The sequence below is a fragment of the Scleropages formosus genome, chromosome 10, assembly GCF_900964775.1.
Source record: "Scleropages formosus chromosome 10, fSclFor1.1, whole genome shotgun sequence".
Classification (NCBI taxonomy): Eukaryota; Metazoa; Chordata; class Actinopteri; order Osteoglossiformes; family Osteoglossidae; genus Scleropages; species Scleropages formosus.
The window spans coordinates 3,466,577-3,485,950 of NC_041815.1; the positions used below are offsets into that span (position 1 = coordinate 3,466,577).

Below are 19,374 nucleotides of genomic sequence, written 5' to 3' on the forward strand. Positions count from 1 at the left end.
GGTGTTTGCCCATGATGTGGGCTGATTTTTTCTTCTTTTCTTTTTTTTTGTGAAGGGAATTGTTTGGTGGGGTTTCGGGAGGGATGGAATATTGCGGCGTGGTTGGTTTGTGTCTAGCCCCCCTTGATTTTGGCACGAGGGGTTGAACATCTTTCCCTGTGTATTATTGTATGCTGACTCTGGACGAGTGCAGTTCTTGGAGAGCTGGGGGGGGTGTGCAGATGATTCTTCCAGCAGTCCGAACTATCTGCTGTAATCTTCTGATGTCTGATTTCTCAGCCGAGCCGAACCAGACAGATATAGAGGTGCAGAGGACAGACTCGATGACTATAGAGTAGAACTGCATCAGTAGCTCCTGTGGCAGGTTGAACTTCCTCAGCTGGCGAAGGAAGTACAACCTCTGCTGGGCCTTCTTCACAATGGAGTCTATGTGGGGCTCCCACTTCAGGTCCTGTGAGATGGTGGTGCCCAGGAACCTGAATGACTCCACTGTTGCCACAGTGTTGTTCATGATGGTGAGTGGGGATAATGCTGAGGTGTTTCTCCTAAAGTCCACAATCATCTCAACCGTTTTGAGTGTGTTCAGCTTAAGGTTGTTATGACTGCACCAGACAGCCAGCTCTTGGACCTCCTGTCTGTAAGCAGACTCGTCACCATCCCGGATGAGGCCAATGAGTGTGGTGTCGTCTACAAACTTCAGGAGTTTGACAGAGGGGTCTTTAGCGGTGCAGTCGTTGGTGTACAGGGAAAAGAGCAGTGGGGAGAGCACACATCCCTGGGGGGTGCCAGTACTGATTGTGTGAGTATTGGATGAACATTTTCCCAACCTCACTAGATGCTGCCTGTCTGTCAGGAAGTTGGTGATCCACCAACAGATGGAGGTGGGCACAGAGAGTTGGGTTAATTTGGACAGAAGGAAGTGTGGGATAATGGTGTTGAAGGCCGAGCTGAAGTCCACAAACAGGATCCTCACATAAGTCCCTGGTTTGTCCAGATGTTGCAGGATGTGGTGCAGTCCCATGTTGACTGCATCATCCACAGACCTGTTTGCTCGATAAGCAAATTGCACGGGGTCCAGCAAGAGTCCAGTGATGTCTTTCAGGTAGGCCAACACCAGTCTTTCAAATGACTTCATAACCACAGATGTTAAGGCGACAGGTCTGTAGTCATTAAGACCTGTGATTTTGGGTTTCTTCGGAATGGGGATGATGGTGGAGCATTTGAAGCAGGAAGGAACTTCGCGCAGCTCCAGTGATCTGTTAAAGATCTTTGTGAAGGTAGGGGCCAACTGGTCAGCACAGGTTTTTAGGCAGACTGGTGAGACGCCGTATGGGCCTGGTGCTTTCCTTGTCTTCTGTTTGCGGAAGACCCGACACACCTCCTCTTCACAGATCAAAGGTGCAGGAGGGGGGAGGTGGGGGTTACTGGAGGTGTTAATTGATGCGTGGAGAGAGGGTCAGAATGGGTATGGGGTGTGAGACAGGGTTTATCAAACCTGCAATAAAACTCATTCAAATCGTTGGCCAATTGTTGAGTTGACACGGTGCTGGGGGATGGTGTCTTGTAATTGGTGATGTCTTTCAAGCCCTTTCCACACTGATGCAGGATCGTTGGCTGAAAACTGTTTCTTCAGCTTTTCAGAGTAGTTTCTCTTAGCCACTCTGATCTCCTTTGACAGTGTGTTTTTGGCCTGTTTATACAAGACTCTGTCCCCATTCCTGTAGGCATCTTCTTTGGCCTGACGAAGCTGTCTGAGTTTTGCAGTGAACCAACTTCAACACTGTTACATCTGTACACCACCTTTCGTTGATGTAGAAGCATGTCCCACTGCCACGTGATTTCCCCACTGATTCCGCGTCACGATCCACTCTGAACAGCTGGAAGTCCGACAGATGTAGCGCGCTGTCCGGAATAGCTTCATTCAGCCAGGTTTCCGTGAAACACAGAGCAGCAGAGTTTAAGAAGTCCTTGTTTTTTTGGGACAGGAGGAGAAGTTTGTCCATTTTGTTGGGTAGGGAGCGGAGATTCGCCAGATGGATACTAGGCAGCGCTGTTCTGAAGCCGCGCTTTCGGAGCTTGACTAGCGTGCCAGCTCACTTTCCATGCTTGCGCGTCTTGGAGCGCTTGAGCAGCGCCGCTGCACCTCTGACTACAATGTCCAGCAAAACGTCAGAATAATCGAAAACTGGTAAAATGTTGGGTGGTGTGTACTGCCGAATGTTCAGCAGTTCTTCTCTGGTAAAACTGATTGTAGGAGTATAATGAAAGATAGGGCAAACTAACAAAAACAGTAAAACAACTGTGGAGCTCCACACCGAGGCGGCCGTTTGCGGCGCCATTATGACGTTACCCGACATTACGACGTTCAGGGTGTACTCTTCATGAAAGGGCTTTGTTTTTTTTTTTTCACAGATTTCAAACATTTTTCATGTTAAAATAATAGTAATGCAGAATAGGGCAATGCAGTGGTGCAGTGAGAAGTGCTGCTGTCTTACAGCACCTGGGCTATTTGGGTGTAGGTTTAAATCCAACTTAGTCTGTGACATTTGCATATTCTTCTCTGTGGATGTGTGGGTTTTCTCCAACAGTCAAAAGATATGCAGCTAAGGTGAACTGGCCACTCTAAATTGCCCTTGGTGTGTGTTTTTGTCCTGTGGTGGTCTGCTATCCTGTTCAGCGTGTAACTCAAATGACCCCCATAACCTCCAAAATTAGCCTTTGATCACTGTGGACTCAATTATTTGATATGCTTTTTAACTAAACTGAGGGGGAGTTAGATTGTTTTTAATTCAGATTCTTCATGACACATTTAGTGTTTTATTTTTCAAGGGGTTTAAACCCAGAAACAGACAATTAAGCAAATGGAACTTCCAATATGGTCTTCTCCTGTCCCCTGCTGGCAAAGAGATAAATAGCAAGTACAACTGCCTCAACACCAGACTTAGAATATTTTCTCTTTTTTGTATTTAATATCACCAAATTAATAAATTTAATACTGTATATAATACAAAACTACAAGAGCATATGGTTAATTAAAAACAGGATAAACTATAAGTCACACAAAATATTAACAAGATTAGTTACAACCCTCTGGTAAAACTGAAATGAACCGATCAAATTGTTCATATTACTTCATTCATTTTTTGCCACAGTACAGAATTTAAAAAGCCACCAAAGTTCCATTACAACTGTTTTTTATTATTTCTGTTTATCATTTGTAATAAAGATAATGTAACAGAACAGAAGACATAATGCTGTTTAGTTTGAATTTTCAAAATAACTGTATTGTAACAGCGCTGAGGGGAGTAAATGTGTAAATAGTTGGCATTAGTGTTTATGTGTGTGTACATAGTTGTGTGTGGTTTCTGATTGGTTGTCGTCCTATTTATGTTCAGTGTTCAAGAGTGGGATTCTGGGGAGCCCCGGGGGGGGAACCCCTTTACCTTAGGGTGCAGCAGGGGGGGCTGGGAGTGACCCAGGGGGATTCTGAGGTGTTCTGTGTCTTGTACTGTCTGAAGTGTCTTTATTAAGACTGCCATTGGAGACATGTATGCTTTCAATAAAGAGCATGTTTTTTTTACTCTGTCTGTCGAGTCAGTTTCTAGTAGCTCCGTGGGGGGACGCTACAGTATGATGAGGAAGGGCTGCTGTCTCAAAGAACTAGTTGGGCTATTCAGGCCTTTGTTCAAATTCAGTCTGTGTGGGGATTACATGAGTATTCTCTGGGAGTTCTGGTTTCCTCCCACAATCCAAAAACGTGGTTCAGGTGAATCAGATATGTTGGCGTAGCCATCTCTGTGTTAGAGAAGTGGTAAATTAATTATACTTAACGGAGGTAACAAAGTGCATGCTCACACCATCGGTTTTCTTAAACCGGAAGAGAAGAACATTTATTTACATACGTGCTTCATCAGAACATATCACGTACAAAGGTCATGTGATCGATACTTCACCAACATGAGAGCACACTGAATAGAACCTCCAACACCCCCACTTGCTCTCATTCTCTACAGGCCCATTTACAATACAACACACAGTTACATCCCTGTATCAGCAACATTTATGCCCCAAACATAAAGCTTTCAAACTTTTCTATCTTATACTTTGTCATTGGTTTAGTCATCACATCAGCAACCATTTCTGTTGTTGGACGGTACTCAATTGTTATTTTACCATCACTAATTGCTGATCGAATAAAGTGGTACCTAATGTCAACGTGTTTACATCTTTGTTGACAGACAGGGTTTTTTGGAAAGAGCAATTGCACCTTGGTTATCCTCAAAGATTTTTACTGGTGCATACTGACATCCACTTTCCAGTCCATTCATCAACTGTACAAGGTACAGACTTTCTTGTGTGGTCGCAGCCAGTGCCATATATTCCGCTTCGCATGTTGACAAAGCAACTGTAGGCTGCTTCTTTGACTTCCAGGAAATGAGGGGACCATTTTTGGTTAGACTAGAACAGTATCCAGTCGTACTTCGTCTGTCATTTGGATCTGATGCCCAGTCAGCATCGCTGTATGCTCTAAGTTTCAGCTTCTCGTTACTCTTCTTGTACGTCAGTTCTTGGTTTAATGTACCTTTCAAATACCTTATCACATGCTTCACTGTACACCAGTCTTGCTCATTTGGTTTTGACATAGACTGAGAAAGTTTACTCACAACCCAACTAAGATCTGGTCTAGTACATGTCATTAGATAAATCAAACTACCTACTGCTTCACGATACTTTGTGTGGTTTACAGAGTTTCCATCACCGTTATACTCTAGCTTTTGTTCACATGGGGTCGACCTGGACATGTTGAACCTTTCCAGTATTTTTAAGATGTACCCTTTTTGATTCATTTTTACAACTTCATCCATTTGCTCAAAATCAATACCTATGAAATGTTTCAATTTACCAAGGTCTTTCATCTTGAATTTAGCTGTCAGCATCCTTTTCACATCATTTAGTAACTTGTTGGTACTAGAAGCAATAATCAGATCATCAACCCAGATTATTAGCATCACTCTCTCTTTTTCAGTTTGTTTGCTGTAGACACAAGAGTCTGCAGGATTTTGCATAAAGTTATTTTCACTCAGGTAATCATGCGGTACCTTATTCCAGTTTCTACCTGACTGTTTCAGACCATACAATGACTTGTTCAGTTTACAGACAAGTTTTTCACCAGTATCCGGTTTTACCTCAAAACCTTCTGGCTGTTCCACATAGATCTCACAATCAATTGGAGCATGTAAGTAAGCCGTCTTCACATCCATCTGATGTAGAACAAGGTCATACTGTGCTGCCATTTGCATCAAGACACGAACTGATGTGATACTTGCTGTCGGAGAAAAAGTTTCCTTATAGTCTCTTCCCATTACTTGACTATAACCCTTAGCAACATATCTGGCCTTATACGTTTCACTGTTATCTGCATTGTTCTTGATTGCATAGACCCATCTACCCCCCACTGCATGTTTGCCTTCGGGTAGAGCCATCAATGTAAAAGTTCCATTTTCTTTTAGAGAATCCATCTCTTCTTCCATGGCTTTAATCCAGACCTGTGATTTGGTTGAACTCATGGCTTCCTTGAAGGTTTGTGGTACATGACACATTCTGTAACAGTAGTCAATATTAGTAAGTATCTGATCATCATCTTCAATATCAGTTACGTAGTCAGATAAGTATTGGGGAGCTTTCCTGTTCCTTTTGGGGTTGCATCTATTCTGAATATTTTCAGTCTGATCATCATTTTGAAGATCTGTTTTGTCTCCACTATCTTGAGACTTCCCTGAACTCTGTTCAGTGATGTTTGTTGTTACCTTAGATGGCAAACAACTTCCCCCATAAACATCCTCATCTGGTATTTGTGGGTCAGTTTGAGTTTGTTGCTCGACAGCACATTTCTTGAAGAATTTGACAAGCCTGTGTTTAAGGACTTTTCCAGTGTCTGTGTAATACACTAGGTATGAATGGCTATTCTTGTCATACCCAACAAATATTCCCTTCTCACAACGTGAATCTAGCTTCTTTTTGTCGTGTTTGTATGCATAGCACATTGATCCAAAAACTCTCATCTTTGACAGATCCGGTTTTCTTCCTGTCAGCATGTAGTATGGAGTCTGCTTCACTCTGTTATTAATGCATCTGTTACGAATTACTGCAGCAGTCATCACAGCATAAGTCCATACCTCTTTTGGTGATTTACTCTCAATGAGCATGCATCTGGCCATTTCAAACAATGTTCGCCAACTTCTTTCAGCAGTACCGTTTTGGTGGGGTGAATATGGTGCAGAGGTCTCATGTTTAATTGTGATTTTTGTGTAGCAATGACTGAAAATCTGTTGCTGTGAATTCAGTGCCATTATCTGACCTAATGCACTTTACAGTACCATAAGGAGCAGTGTCTGCTAGGAATTTTTCCGTAGCCTTTACGGTGTCACTTTTCGCTTATTGTGCCTGAGAAATCATCAGCAAATACAAGTGCATACCTGTGACCGTCTTTAGCCTGTGGTTGAATAGGACCAGCCAAGTCTGTGTGCACAAGTTCAAGTGGGACTTTGGCACGTGCATCGGGTTCTCTGTTCCTGCTTTGCGCAAATTTGCCTTGTGTGCAGACTTCACAGTGCAGTTTGGACTTGTCAATCTTTCCTTTGATTTCCATTCCTTCCACAATATCTGGCAACTTGGAAACATCATCATAGTTGCAGTGGCCGAGGATTTCATGCCAAGTTTGAATATCGTAACAGCCGTTACAATAATCTCCTCCCTTATCTATAGTGTTTAGGTAGTACAGTCTATTATACTCTTTTATGTCAAATCTGGTACCGTCCTTGCGAATGAGCTCATCATGTCCTTGTCGAAAACGAACAGAAGCCCTGTTGGCAGTCGCTGCTTTAACAGAGAATATGTCTTGTGGATATGAAGGAATGTACAGTGCTTTCTTTAGCGTTGTGCTCACTTGCTTTCCTTCACTGTCAATCAAACATATCTCCGCGTCACCTCTCTTCAGCGCAACGCCACTCGCTCTTGTCCCGTCCGCAAGCTCAATGAAATGTTTGCCCGTTTGGAAAGTCTCGTCAAATTTCTTAAACTTTCCGATGTCGGTAATTATGTGTGATGTTGCTCCCGTGTCAACCATTAGCCCTTTATGTTTCAGCCCGTCTAGCTGATAATCACACATTTTGAAGACAAAATGCATCTGCGTCCTCTTCATCTGTCGCTTGTTTTACGTTGTCTCTTCTTTTGCGTCTGCAAGATGCATCGATCTTTGTGTGTTGAGCTCTTGCAATAGCTACACCACTGTGTTTGACTTTTACAACGTTCATTTGGACATCTCCGGGCTTTATGTCCTTTTCGACCGCAACTATAAACATGTAATATTATCAGGGTCTGCGTTTCTCTCTCTCCCTCTTATCTCAGAAGTTGCACCACTCGCTTTCATAACGTTGTCGTCATTTGACCTAGCATACTTTTCAGTGTTTTCAAAACTTCTGAGCTTTGTCTTAATTCTGCAAAAGTCATAGTTTCATCGCTCTGTGTTACATGAACTGCGAATGGTTTAAATGTTTCTGGCAAACCTTAAGAATCATTGCAATCAACAGTCCGTCACTGAGCGTCTCCTCAGCATTCCTCAGAGCTGTAATGGCCGTTTCTGCCCGAATAATGTAATCCGTAACACTTTCATTTGCATTTTTCTGAAGGGATGTTAATTCTGTGTATACAGGTTAATAATTCGCAGCTTCCCTTGGCTTTCAATATTATATGGTCTCTTGCAGTCCCAGCAATTAAACGCAGTGCCCCAAACTTTGTCTCCCAAAGTTCGTAATTCTTTTCATCTCCGTCGAAACACAGTCTACTCAGTCTATTACCTACTTCTCTCCTGGGCCCATAACCTGTTGGCGCAGCCATCTCTGCATTAGTGAAGTGGTAAATTAATTATACTTAACGGAGGTAACAAAATGCACGCTCACACCGTCGGTTTTCTTAAACCGGAAGAGAAGAACATTTATTTACATACGTGCTTCATCAGAACACACACACACACACACACATTTTCAGAACCGCTTGTCCCATACGGGGTCACGGGGAACCGGAGCCTAACCCGGCAACTCAGGGCGTAAGGCCGGAGGGGGAGGGGACACACCCAGGACGGGACGCCAGTCCGTCGTAAGGCACCCCAAGCGGGACTCGAACCCCAGACCCACCGGAGAGCAGGACTGTGGTCCAACCCACTGCGCCACCGCACCCCCTGTCATCAGAACACATCACGTACAAAGGTCATGTGATCGATACTTCACCAACGTGAGAGCACACTGAATAGAACCTCCAACAAGATACTCTAAATTGCCTACAGTATGTGAATGTTTTTTGTGGCTACTCTGTGATGTACAGGCAGGCATCCTGTCAAGGATATACCACTCTAACCTTCCTGCTGGTGATTCTGGGATTGGCTCTAGATCGCTGTGACCCTGACAAGGATAAGACAATCAAAAGTGACTGGCTGGGTGGTAAGGATGACTGTGTTTCTAGTGTCAAAATATAATGTCAGAATTTCTGCATTTTATGTAGTTACAGTACTGCATTCTTTTTGTTCATTTTCAAATAATATTTATTTCGTGCTTTAGGTCTTTCACTTTTAGTTACATGTGGCGTTCAGCAACTCTTAAACAGAGAAATAGCCAAAAATAAACATAACTTATCAGAGAATATAATGGATCTTGTTTGCTGCCTCTGTGAAGCCTTTTTTTCAAGAAAAAAATAATGATTGTTCATGCATTGTAACTTTAAGGTCATGCCCGGATAAATCTTTACACAACTACTCCTGTAGTGTAGCATAAACGTTGATATGTATCTAAAAAAAAATGCTAGGAAGGCGATTTGGAATCGTGGATATTCGGATTAAGTTTTATGCAGCTACTTGTGTGATGAACATTGGCTCATATGGTGGAAAGAAACAAACTAACTGCATTTAAGAATCACGTCTGCATCTAAGTCTCTCTTTCTGCTAATGTAAGACATACATTGTATCATCTATGAGATGTATGTTGCTTTGGAGAAAAACTTCTGCTAAATGAATAAATGGACATGTTGGCGCAGCCATCTCTGCGTTTGAGAAGTGGTAAATAGATTATACTTAACGGAGGTAACAAAGTACACGCTCACACCATCGGTTTGCTTAAACCGGAAGGGGAGAACATTTATTTACATACGTGCTTCATCAGAACACATCACACACAACAAAGGTCATGTGATCGATACTTCACCAATATGAGAGCACACTGAATACAATCTCCAACAGGACATGTAAATGTTCTGTGTTGTAAGCAATGCATATTATCAAGGAATTTAGACAAATACATACATTCTTGTATGTGGCGTGTGTCCGAAAAGAATCAGTGCCAGTTCATAAATCAGATTGCACCAGTGACTAAAATTCGCTTGGTCAGAATTCAGTCAGAAATGTTACAGTTTGTTATAACTAGTGAAAAAGCTGTTTTGGAGAGTAAAGAGTAAAATGTCTGAAACAATAGCCTGCTTTCAATATTTATATAATCACAGAGCCTCTGTGGTCTTTCAGCCCAGTCTCCCTCCCCCAAAGGAAAAAACTTGCATTGCAACAGGAAACTGAACTTGTCTTATAGAAAGAAGAGTGCTGAGGGCCTCTAATGAAATGTCACCACCTAAGAACCTCAGAAAAAAAAAAAAAAATCAGTTTCTGCTTCCTGTTTAACTTCACACACATGCACTCACACACACACACACACACACACAGATATATGCGTGATGCATGTATAGCTGTTTGTGTGTATATTTAGCAGGCACACAAATATGTGGCTGTGTGTTTTTTCAGCAGTGGCTAATAATGTTACGAGACTGGTAATTTTCCTCTGAACAAAAAGTACTCAGTCTCAGAAAAGGGTGTATCTCAATCCACAAGAGCTGCAGTTCATACTGAACTTCGCTTTATCTCCCCTCTTAATTGTTTTTTTTTAAACCTTTTTTTTTTTTTCAAAGATTTTTTTAGTACTTCCAAAGATGGGAAGTGTATGTGTTTTTTCTTTTTTATGAAAACTTTAAGATGATGCTTCCTGCTCCAAAATATCCTACCATGGTCACGGACACAGATTTAACAATTTTCTCTTGCGTATAAACATTTTCTCGATTAATTTAATGAAATATTCAAAGTGTGAGATGTCAGTGTACGACACAAACGTATGAAGATGTTAAAAAAACTAAGTGACAGCATGCGCTGAGTATGCAACCACTGAAGCACATGAAAACACATTTGAATTTGTGTGAAGCACGAACTCAGACATTCTGGGTAACAGAGGGGAGAAGTGAGCAATACAGTGGAAGTTGTCACAGGAAATGACCTTCACAACTACGTTTTCTTTTTCTCTATAAGAAAAATTAAGCTTTAGCCACATGGGCACATTCTGATCTGCCTCCTGGCATTACTTACACGAGCCTGCAGGTTCGGTGTAAAAAATGTTGCATCTCGTAACCAAAATTTTGACTTTGTGGATCTTACTGTGTTGCAGAATTCTATCTTTAAAAGGTAAGCCCAAGTGGATATATGTACTGTATTTCAAGAATTGTCAAAAGGTTCTAACAGCTGTTGCGGTAATTGGTGATATTACAGTATGTAATTTAATATGTTACATAATAGTATTGTGGACTTGAATATTTATATCTGAAGGTGCACTTGCTTTTGTCAGGTCAGTTCTAAATATGTCAATGAATATAGAAGAAATACAAGCATTTCTAATTGATTAGTAAAATGTAAGTTTGAAAAGTAATGTACTAATTTCATGACTCATTTATGTTATTCCTCAAAGTGTATATTCAGCATATTTTTTAAATCTTATTTGGGTTCCTCAGGTCAGAATGGATGTGCTATCCCTTGTAAGAAGAATGTCACAGTTACTGGATCCCTAAACTCTGCGGTCCTTCTGCCTTGTACCTTTATGGTGGGGGACACAGACCAAATAACTGTTGCGTGGAGCCAAGATTCTGATCTGGTGATATTTGACAAAATGAAGTATATCAGGTTCTCGAATAACAAGGAGGGGCGACTGAAGGTGTTCCCTTACATGTCCAACATAGGTAACTTCTCTGTCCAACTGGACAACTTACAGCATTTTGACCAAGGCAGTTATTGTTGTCAGATCCTCAATGAATCCAACTGCATCACTGTGAAAGTTAATCTGCAAAAGCATGAATCGGGTTCCAGACCGCAGCAAGGTAATGAAACTTGTTTGTTTTACAAAAAACCTATTTTAACATAGACAGAGGTTAGGTTGTCTCATTGCACCATTCCCTGAATGCGTCTGGGGGATAAACCAAATGTACAGATGAACATATTCAGATCTTTTTTCACACATCATGGTAAATTACAATTGTTTTTTCCTCCCATGCCAGTTTGTTCAGTGTTACCTGCATGTAGTGATTTCACAATTATCTTTATTCTGTATGTTTCCTTCAGCATTCTTTCAAGATTTTTTCAAAATAATGAGCCTTGTAGGTTTGAAGTAGGGTGTGTAAGCAACGCTGCCTGTTCTTTTTGTCCATGTGCAGAGAACCTGCCAGAAAGTTTCTTTGTGGACAACTGGTACATCATTGTTGCAGCTAGTGGAGGTTTTCTCATCGTCTTGGTAATAGCGTGCATCTGCTGTGTGCAACATAAATGTACGAACCTGCATATACCACTTTTCTTATTTAATCACAGGTGTTATTTGGCAAAAGTTGAGGTTGCAGGAAATGGTATAACAATTAATGACACAGACTTTTTAATGTGAGACAGCTGATAGCATAGAGGTTAGAACTACTGCCTTTGGACCCAAGGGTCACAGGTTTGAATTTCACCTCCAGCTGTAATACCCTTGCGCAAGATACTTACTGTAAAGAGCTCCAGTAATGTTACTTAGTTGTGTAAATGGATAAATAACTGTAAACTAGCTTAAGCAAGTTGCTTTGGAGAAAAGTGCCAGATGTATGAAGGTTCCTATTTCAAATCCCTCTTCCACTACTTGTAAGCAATAAATGCTCTGCTCTGTAAATGGTTAAAGACAGCTTGGGGCAAAAGTATATTAATGTTCTTTTTTCTTCAAACTAAATGGATTAAACTTTTATTCTCTCATTTTTGTAAGATTAGGCCATAGCACGAGCAACAATGAACTGCTGACTTTGAAGATTAACAAAGTACTTTCAAAGAAAATATCCATAGAAATTAATCAAATGTAGTAACTATTTCCTTCCTGCAGTTTCACTTAAATCAACTAATAGGGATTACATCAACGAAAACCGCGATAAAGGTGAGTTCTTTATTATTTCAACCAGTATACATATCGAAGTTAAAATATCATGTCATGTTATTTCAGTCTTATATAATAACAAATACAGTGTTAACAAAATCTGTTGTATAGAATTCTTTGCAAAGAGTGATATTTGTTTTTAAATCCCTTTTATATTTGATTTAGTAATATTAGATGAATTTTTGTTTACACATAAAAAGTGTAGGGGGTGCGGTGGCGCAGTGGGTTGGCCCACGGTCCTGCTCTCCAGTGGGTCTGGGGTTCGAGTCCCGCTTGGGGTGCCTTGCGACGGACTGGCGTCCCATCCTGGGTGTGTCCCCTCCCCCTCCGGCCTTACGCCCTGTGTTACCGGGTAGGCTCCGGTTCCCCGTGACCCTGTATGGGACGAGCGGTTCTGGAAAAAAAACATAAAAAGTGTAAATTAAATGTGGAAGAACCACAATGAGCCCTTATGATCTTACTGGAATGTCATTCAATGCTAAGGTCAGCAGTCATGGAACATAATATCTAATGTTTTAAGGAGCCTGTCAGGATCATGTGCTGAAGACCAGAGTTCCAGTATATATACAGAGTTCCATAACAGTTTTGACTGTTATGATGATTATCTTTTGGTCCATCAGATCAACTACCACAGGATTCTGAGTCCAACAGGAGAGGTGAACGATCTGACAAGGAAGAGGGTGGTAAAGTCAAAATCTGAAATGGCTGGTTTTAACTATTTTGTTGGACAGCTGGTTTTTAACCTTGGTCTTGGCAGACACTTGTGCATAGCATGTTGGTTTTCACTGCATCTTTTAATTAATTATTCTCCACTGATTGCTCAGTGTTACTACTGTACATGCAAACTGAGTGTTAACTATAATTATCTATGTTAAATTGAATTTAAATTATTTATCGAACACTAGCAGTATAAAGGGGGGGGTGCGGTGGCACAGCAGTCTGGGGTTCAAGTCCTGCTTGGGGTGCCCTGCGACGGACTGACATCCTGTCCTGGGTGTGTCCCCTCCCCCCTCCAGCCCTACACCCTGCGCTGCCGGGTTAGGGTCTGGCTCACCACGACCCAGCTTGGGACAAGCGGTTTCAGACTGTGTCTGTGTGTGTGGTAATAGTATAAAAAATAAAGATGATGTTTCCCTTAAAGTAAATAACACACTCTTCATTATGTTTGCCAAATGTTGCGTTAGGTTTCTTAAGAAAGAGAAACAGCTTTCTGTTCTTTAGCAGCATTTTTCCATGCTTTTCACAATATTTCAGTGTTCAATGCTAATTTTCATATGTTAAGGTACCAATAACCACCCTGCACTGGACACTGAATGTGACCAGGGAGATGGAAGATGTAATGTGCATGAAACAGGTGGAGAGCAACTTTCAGTTAATAGGTTTTAGATGACACTTTATTAGATTTCTGATGTTGTGAAATATGTCATCATTAACTTAGAATCAGTGTGATTCCTTATTACTGATTGACTACTGATGTGTTTTAGGAATTGTTCCAGGAAGTGTTCCTGCTCCTATGATCATTTATGGTATGTTTTAATGAAATTGTACCAGGTCATAGGTACTCTGTACTCTTAGATTATGATTTATAGCATGGTTGTATTTTTATGTATTGTTTTTATAGTGCTACGGAGAATTCCTATTAAATATGCACCTTTTATGTCTCATGTCAATTCAGAAAATAATGAACATGACCCAGAATGGGGGTGTGTGAAAAGGCAACCGTGTGTCCATGAAGGTAAGATGTGGTTCTTACATCATCCGTTTCTGAGCTGTGCTTCAGGGCCAGGTGCCATATTGGTGCACCGGTGAAACAACTGCTGAGAGCAAAACTCCTACAGCATATATAACTTAATATATATATTGTAATATGTAATATGCTATAATGTATAATATATAACTTAATAGATATAATTGTTAAGATCTGTACATTCTGTTTCCAGGTGCCATTTGCATTTGGAGAACACAGGAAGAAAATGCACAAAAGCCATACTATGGTAAATGTGATCCTCAGGGTGTGCTTGTTGACCTGCTGAGTGTGACTTTCATAGTTGTTCATTTTTTCAGTGAATCAGTCAGAAATACGGATGCAAGCAGAGGCCGAAATGAAGACTAAGAAGAGAAGTAAGATTAATTTAATTTTTTCTTTATTGTAATACAGCTGTAACCAACAGTGTGTAATATATATGACTTATAACTAATTAATAATTAAATGACCTAAAGGTGATGATCTCTGTCCTTTTTGACAGGAAGCATCTGGAAAAGGAAAAATAATCAACAAAGTAAGTTGTTTTACTTAAAAGTAACTAAATGTACAGTTGGAACCCCACTGACAAAGTTATCTGGGACCAGAGCTGGTGTTTTTTGAAAAGAGCCAAAGCAGGTCGTTGGGACTCATCAGCAGTTCCTTGATCCCTTCTTTACCCCACACGAGTCACGAATCACTAGTACCCAATACAGGAATAATATGAAGAAATATAACACATAACTGCATTTAAAATTTTTTAAAAATAATGTTATTTACTTTGAAATGTAGACAACAACTATGCATCAGCTTGAAGCTGGAGGTATTATAGTAAGATGGAGGACGACAGAGATGTGGCAAGTCACTGTAAGGCTCAAAACTAGTAGATGCAGAAGTTATAGCACCATCTACAGCTTGTTCACCTCCCGTTCACTTCTTTTTCACCTCCACTTTTTTGAAAAACCTGCAGTGCTTACTGTTCACTTATTGTTTGCTCTCTTCCAGCATAATGGGTGGTGTTTTTGCACATGATCTGAACTAGTATGCCAGCCTAAATAGTTCTCAAAAAAGTCTATATCAACAAAAAAGTTGTTACTCATAGGTTTTTAAGTTGGAGACCAATTGTACATGCTGATACCATCTTACTTTTACTTAACCATTAAAAATATAACACGTGACACTATAAAATACATTTGAAAATGTTACAAGTCAGTTACTATGAATTACTTTGAAACATTGCATAGTAGGTAAAAGTACATTTTACACAGTAGGTTTGCTTTCATCTCATACTGTCACAGAATGATTAAATAAATAAATAAATAAATAAATAAATAAATAAATGTTAGAACTTTAAAGAGTAATTTATGGGACCAAAGGGTCTCACATTAATCAGTCTGAGAAGATTTTGACAACTCAGAATAGTTTTTAAGTCGGATTGCTTCAGTGTATTGTCCAGTTAAACAGGAAATAGTTTCAAATGTCAGTGCTTGTAAAGCAAAAAAAGCCATAATGTCTTTTCACATATATGTTTCAAGTTTTGACCTAATTAAATATTTCTTTAACAGGTCTTGAATATGAAAACCCCATATATTCCAACAAAACTGCCACCCATTCTCAGGAGATGGATATGTATGAATAATAATAATAATTGTGCACATGAAGCAAAGTAACAAAAATATTTTACATAATTGCATGGATATTGCCTGAAAGGAATTAGCACGTGTTCCCTCACAATTATAGGTTTACTGTGCAGGAAGTGCATTTTAATATATAATGATTTTAATAGTTGCTTTGTAGTATATACTTTTTATCTGTGGGAGAGAGTTCTATTATATCAAACACACTGGTAACTTGGTAATTTTCTACAAATCTAAGGGTAGGATGCTAAAAGCTTGTGTTTTAAGGAAATACAGATTTAAAGCTATATTAAAAGATGAAGCAAAGACATGCTTGGAGGGTGAAGGGGAAGACAACTATGAGTGCATTAATATCAGCATGGCCTTTGCATTTGCATGCACATCTGTGATGGATAACATCTTTTGAGAATTGTAATAAACCAGCTTTATAAGCTTTTTTATGCCTTATTATTGAACCCCTAAAAATCCTTGAGTTGAAAGAAGATCATTTTGAACAATTATGAAAGTTTATCAATGGCCTTGATGTTTGTAACTCAAGATGCCAGCATATATTATTAATTGGTGAATTCTGAACAGAAAATGAGGAAACTCTCTCCTATGTCGGCAGGCAAATTGGACCAGAACCTTAATGTTGTCCCAGCTCACGGTGTGCAGAGTGTCATCTTCATGAATCAAAATGAAAATTGAATTTATAAATTTGTGAGCAAGTGAGTGTGTTTCCAGGGTGCAATGTTAAGTACTTAATTGTGCATGTTCTGGAGGTTGACTGCACGGATGGCTACTTAAAATAGACAGATAAATGCAATAATGGGCATGGAATGTGTGCCTATTGTCTAAGGCTCACACACCTGACATATACTTGTTTTACAACAGTTTTAATTGATGTGTTCATGTTGGTGCCTCCATAACCTAGTATGTTACATCTGTAGGAAAGTCAGTCCCAATAATGTCAAGTAATTGGGAGATCTGTCCTTTCCCTTCATGAGGAAGCTCTTGCATCTTTTATTGTTTGAGTTGGTGCTGTTTGATCCTGTGTGAAAGATGTTGTTTGTATTTGGCTGTCAACTTGTAATTGCTGACGAGTGATTGGTACAATTTAAACTCAGTGCAATTTGGAATGCGATTTATCGAACTGCCACTAGATGTCCATCCGTTAATTACGTTCTTTGTCGTAACAAAAAAAATGCGATAATGGTAGAGAAGAAGAGTTTTGCCACAGAGTGTACGAGTGGAGAGACGGATGTTTTGTTGGTGTTTTATTAAATGTAACGTTGTTATTAGAAAACCCAGAAGTCGGTCTCGTCATTTGCGAGCTCAAGAAGCTGCAACGGGGTTAGTGGCAACAGAAGCTGAGCTCCAGAACTTCCATCTAGAGATCAGAGCCTAGGAAAGACTCTATTTCCAGCAGTTCATCCCCAGGTACCGTGCCATGAAACATTCACCCCCTCTGGGTGGGGCTGTTACATTAGGGTGTGCTTTCTGTGTCACTAGTAGTTTGCCTGTGTGTGTGTATGTTTATGTGTGGTCAAAGCCTAACAGCAAGAAACTTAAAGAGTTCATTTTTTTTCATTTTTACTCTTCTGCCCCCAGCAATTAGAATCTTAGTTCTGTTAGCCCCCTAGAGGGAACTGTGTTTTCAGTTTGGTTTAATTTCCTGTTGTTAATGTAAGCAAGAGGTTTGACCTTCCATGGGAAGTGAATAAAATGACAACTTTGACCCTTCCTGCTTTTGCCAAATCTGAATTTATACCTCTGACCAGAACCCCAGGACTCCCCACCCCCAACGCTACCACTGCAACCCCTCATCCATGAGCATAACATTCAGTTCGACCAGAAGGCTGCATGAGAACCATTTTTCAGTCAAAACTGACATGATACAGTAAATCCTCTATTTAACGGACCCTGATTTACTGGACTAATGTGTACAGTTCATATGACAGAAGTACCTCTCTGTTTTTTTTCCCTGACTGATGTGTCAGTAATTCCGTGTAGTAGTCTGGCTGATATGTCGGCAGGTATTTACTTCATCAGTCGTACTACGAATGTGACATGTATCTAGTACATCTAATACATTGATTGTTCTGTTGCTAAAGAAAGAGGAGATTTATCATCAGTTAGTGTTTTGTAACGTGACGCAGTGTGTTTGGCTGTGGCCTGGTCTGGGGTTCGAGGTCCGCTCGGGGTGCCTTGCGACAGACTGGTGTCCCATCCTAGGTGTGTCCCCTCCCCTGACAGCCGTGTGGCCTGTGTTGCCAGGTTAAGATCCGGTTTCCTGTGACCCTGCTTGAGGCAAATGATTTCAGCCAATGTGTCTTGTTTTATAATCCGTGATATGTCATATATACAACAAAATTTGCCATATTTCAAATAAATTGTGTTGTTGTGCTTCAAGATATATCATTTGGACTTCTGACTTCATATAAATTTATAGGTTATTATAGGTTTTGCAGATGTTTGAATGTAACGTAACTCGGGAATATCGCACAACCCTTCCCCTGAATTAATCTGTTAAATTGAGGATATACGGTACTTGTCACCAAAACCAATTAGAGCAACTGTAGTATCTTGTTTGTTTTGTTTACAGTGTCATTTTCTTTACTGAGACTCCAGAAACAGTGGCTGGAGAAACCAGAAAACAAAGTTAACAGTCAAAATATTATTTAGAATAATCCAAGAAAAAACTCTGCATCATAACCTGTACATCAATGTCTGACTCTATAGGTGTGTGATTTGTACTCGAGTTAGTGTCAAATCCAGCTGTTAGTCCACTTTTTTATTAATCTTAACATTTACTTTCTATCCCCCGTTACCTATTATTTCTTTGTAAAAAATTTATCATATGCCCTTTTTTGGTATTTAAATAATGAAACAAAACAAAAAATATGAACATGAATTCTGCAGTATTAGGTGATTAAAGTGGATTTTTAATTTTTAAAAATTAAATTTATTAATTTATCTAATTAAAAGCAATGGTCTCCAACCTGAAATAAAAGAAAGACAAACTGAATAACAGATGGCAACAAAAAATAATATGCAACAGTAAGTTATACAGTTTCTGGTGCCTCCTAATTGCTACTGTGCAATGCAACACAGATTTGTCACAGTTCTGCTAATTATCGGTTTGCGCGGTGGCACAGTAGGAAACACCGGTGTCTCATAGTATCTGACCTGCTCATCTGGGTATAGACTGAAATTTTTCCTGTTCTCCCATGCACACCATGCAACAGACATGGAAGGGAGAAGACAAACACTAAAACACTTCTGTTTGTCCCTTACAAAGGGAGCCACATGAATGGTTGCCATGTTTCCAATTTGGTTTGAGGTTACTTGTTTTCATGTTTCAGAAGACTAACAGGATAAACAAAGAAAAATGTTGCTACATTTAAGATCTGAATATACAGTACATTGAATCAATAAAAAAAGATTGTTAGATCATGTTAAACTTCCAGAGATACTGTGATTGTATTGAGTCAAGTTGCTCTAAACATATTTTTGGCAAACTCCTTCATGTCCGCAGTATTCAGTGAATACACAATGGGGCTAGTCATTGAAGGTAATGAGTATTACAGTGATGTATTGATTATTCGGGCATTGGGGTGAAGGGATATGGTTACTGCAGCTATGTAAATACCTACTATGGGAAAATAAAATAGTGACACCAGTGCCAGATGGGGAAAAAACAGATTTTAAGGGC

At 40.0% G+C, this 19,374-nt stretch overlaps 1 protein-coding gene across 2 annotated transcripts; it reads left to right on the top strand.

The window, feature by feature from the left end:
* Positions 1–10,882: 10,882 nt before the first annotated feature.
* Positions 10,883–16,451, top strand: LOC108921581 (uncharacterized). 2 transcript variants are annotated; one of them, XM_029255791.1, is made up of 12 exons: positions 10,883–11,232; positions 11,566–11,676; positions 12,252–12,302; positions 12,923–12,985; positions 13,585–13,656; positions 13,787–13,828; positions 13,978–14,037; positions 14,243–14,296; positions 14,367–14,423; positions 14,549–14,581; positions 15,609–15,672; positions 16,288–16,451. In XM_029255791.1, exons 1-12 carry the CDS (start codon positions 10,956–10,958, stop codon positions 16,307–16,309), a joined length of 906 nt encoding a protein of 301 aa, XP_029111624.1. In that variant the 5' UTR covers positions 10,883–10,955; the 3' UTR covers positions 16,310–16,451. The 2 variants fall into 2 exon arrangements, with proteins under 2 accessions (XP_029111624.1, XP_029111625.1); XM_029255792.1 differs by lacking the exon at positions 14,243–14,296.
* Positions 16,452–19,374: the final 2,923 nt, after the last annotated feature.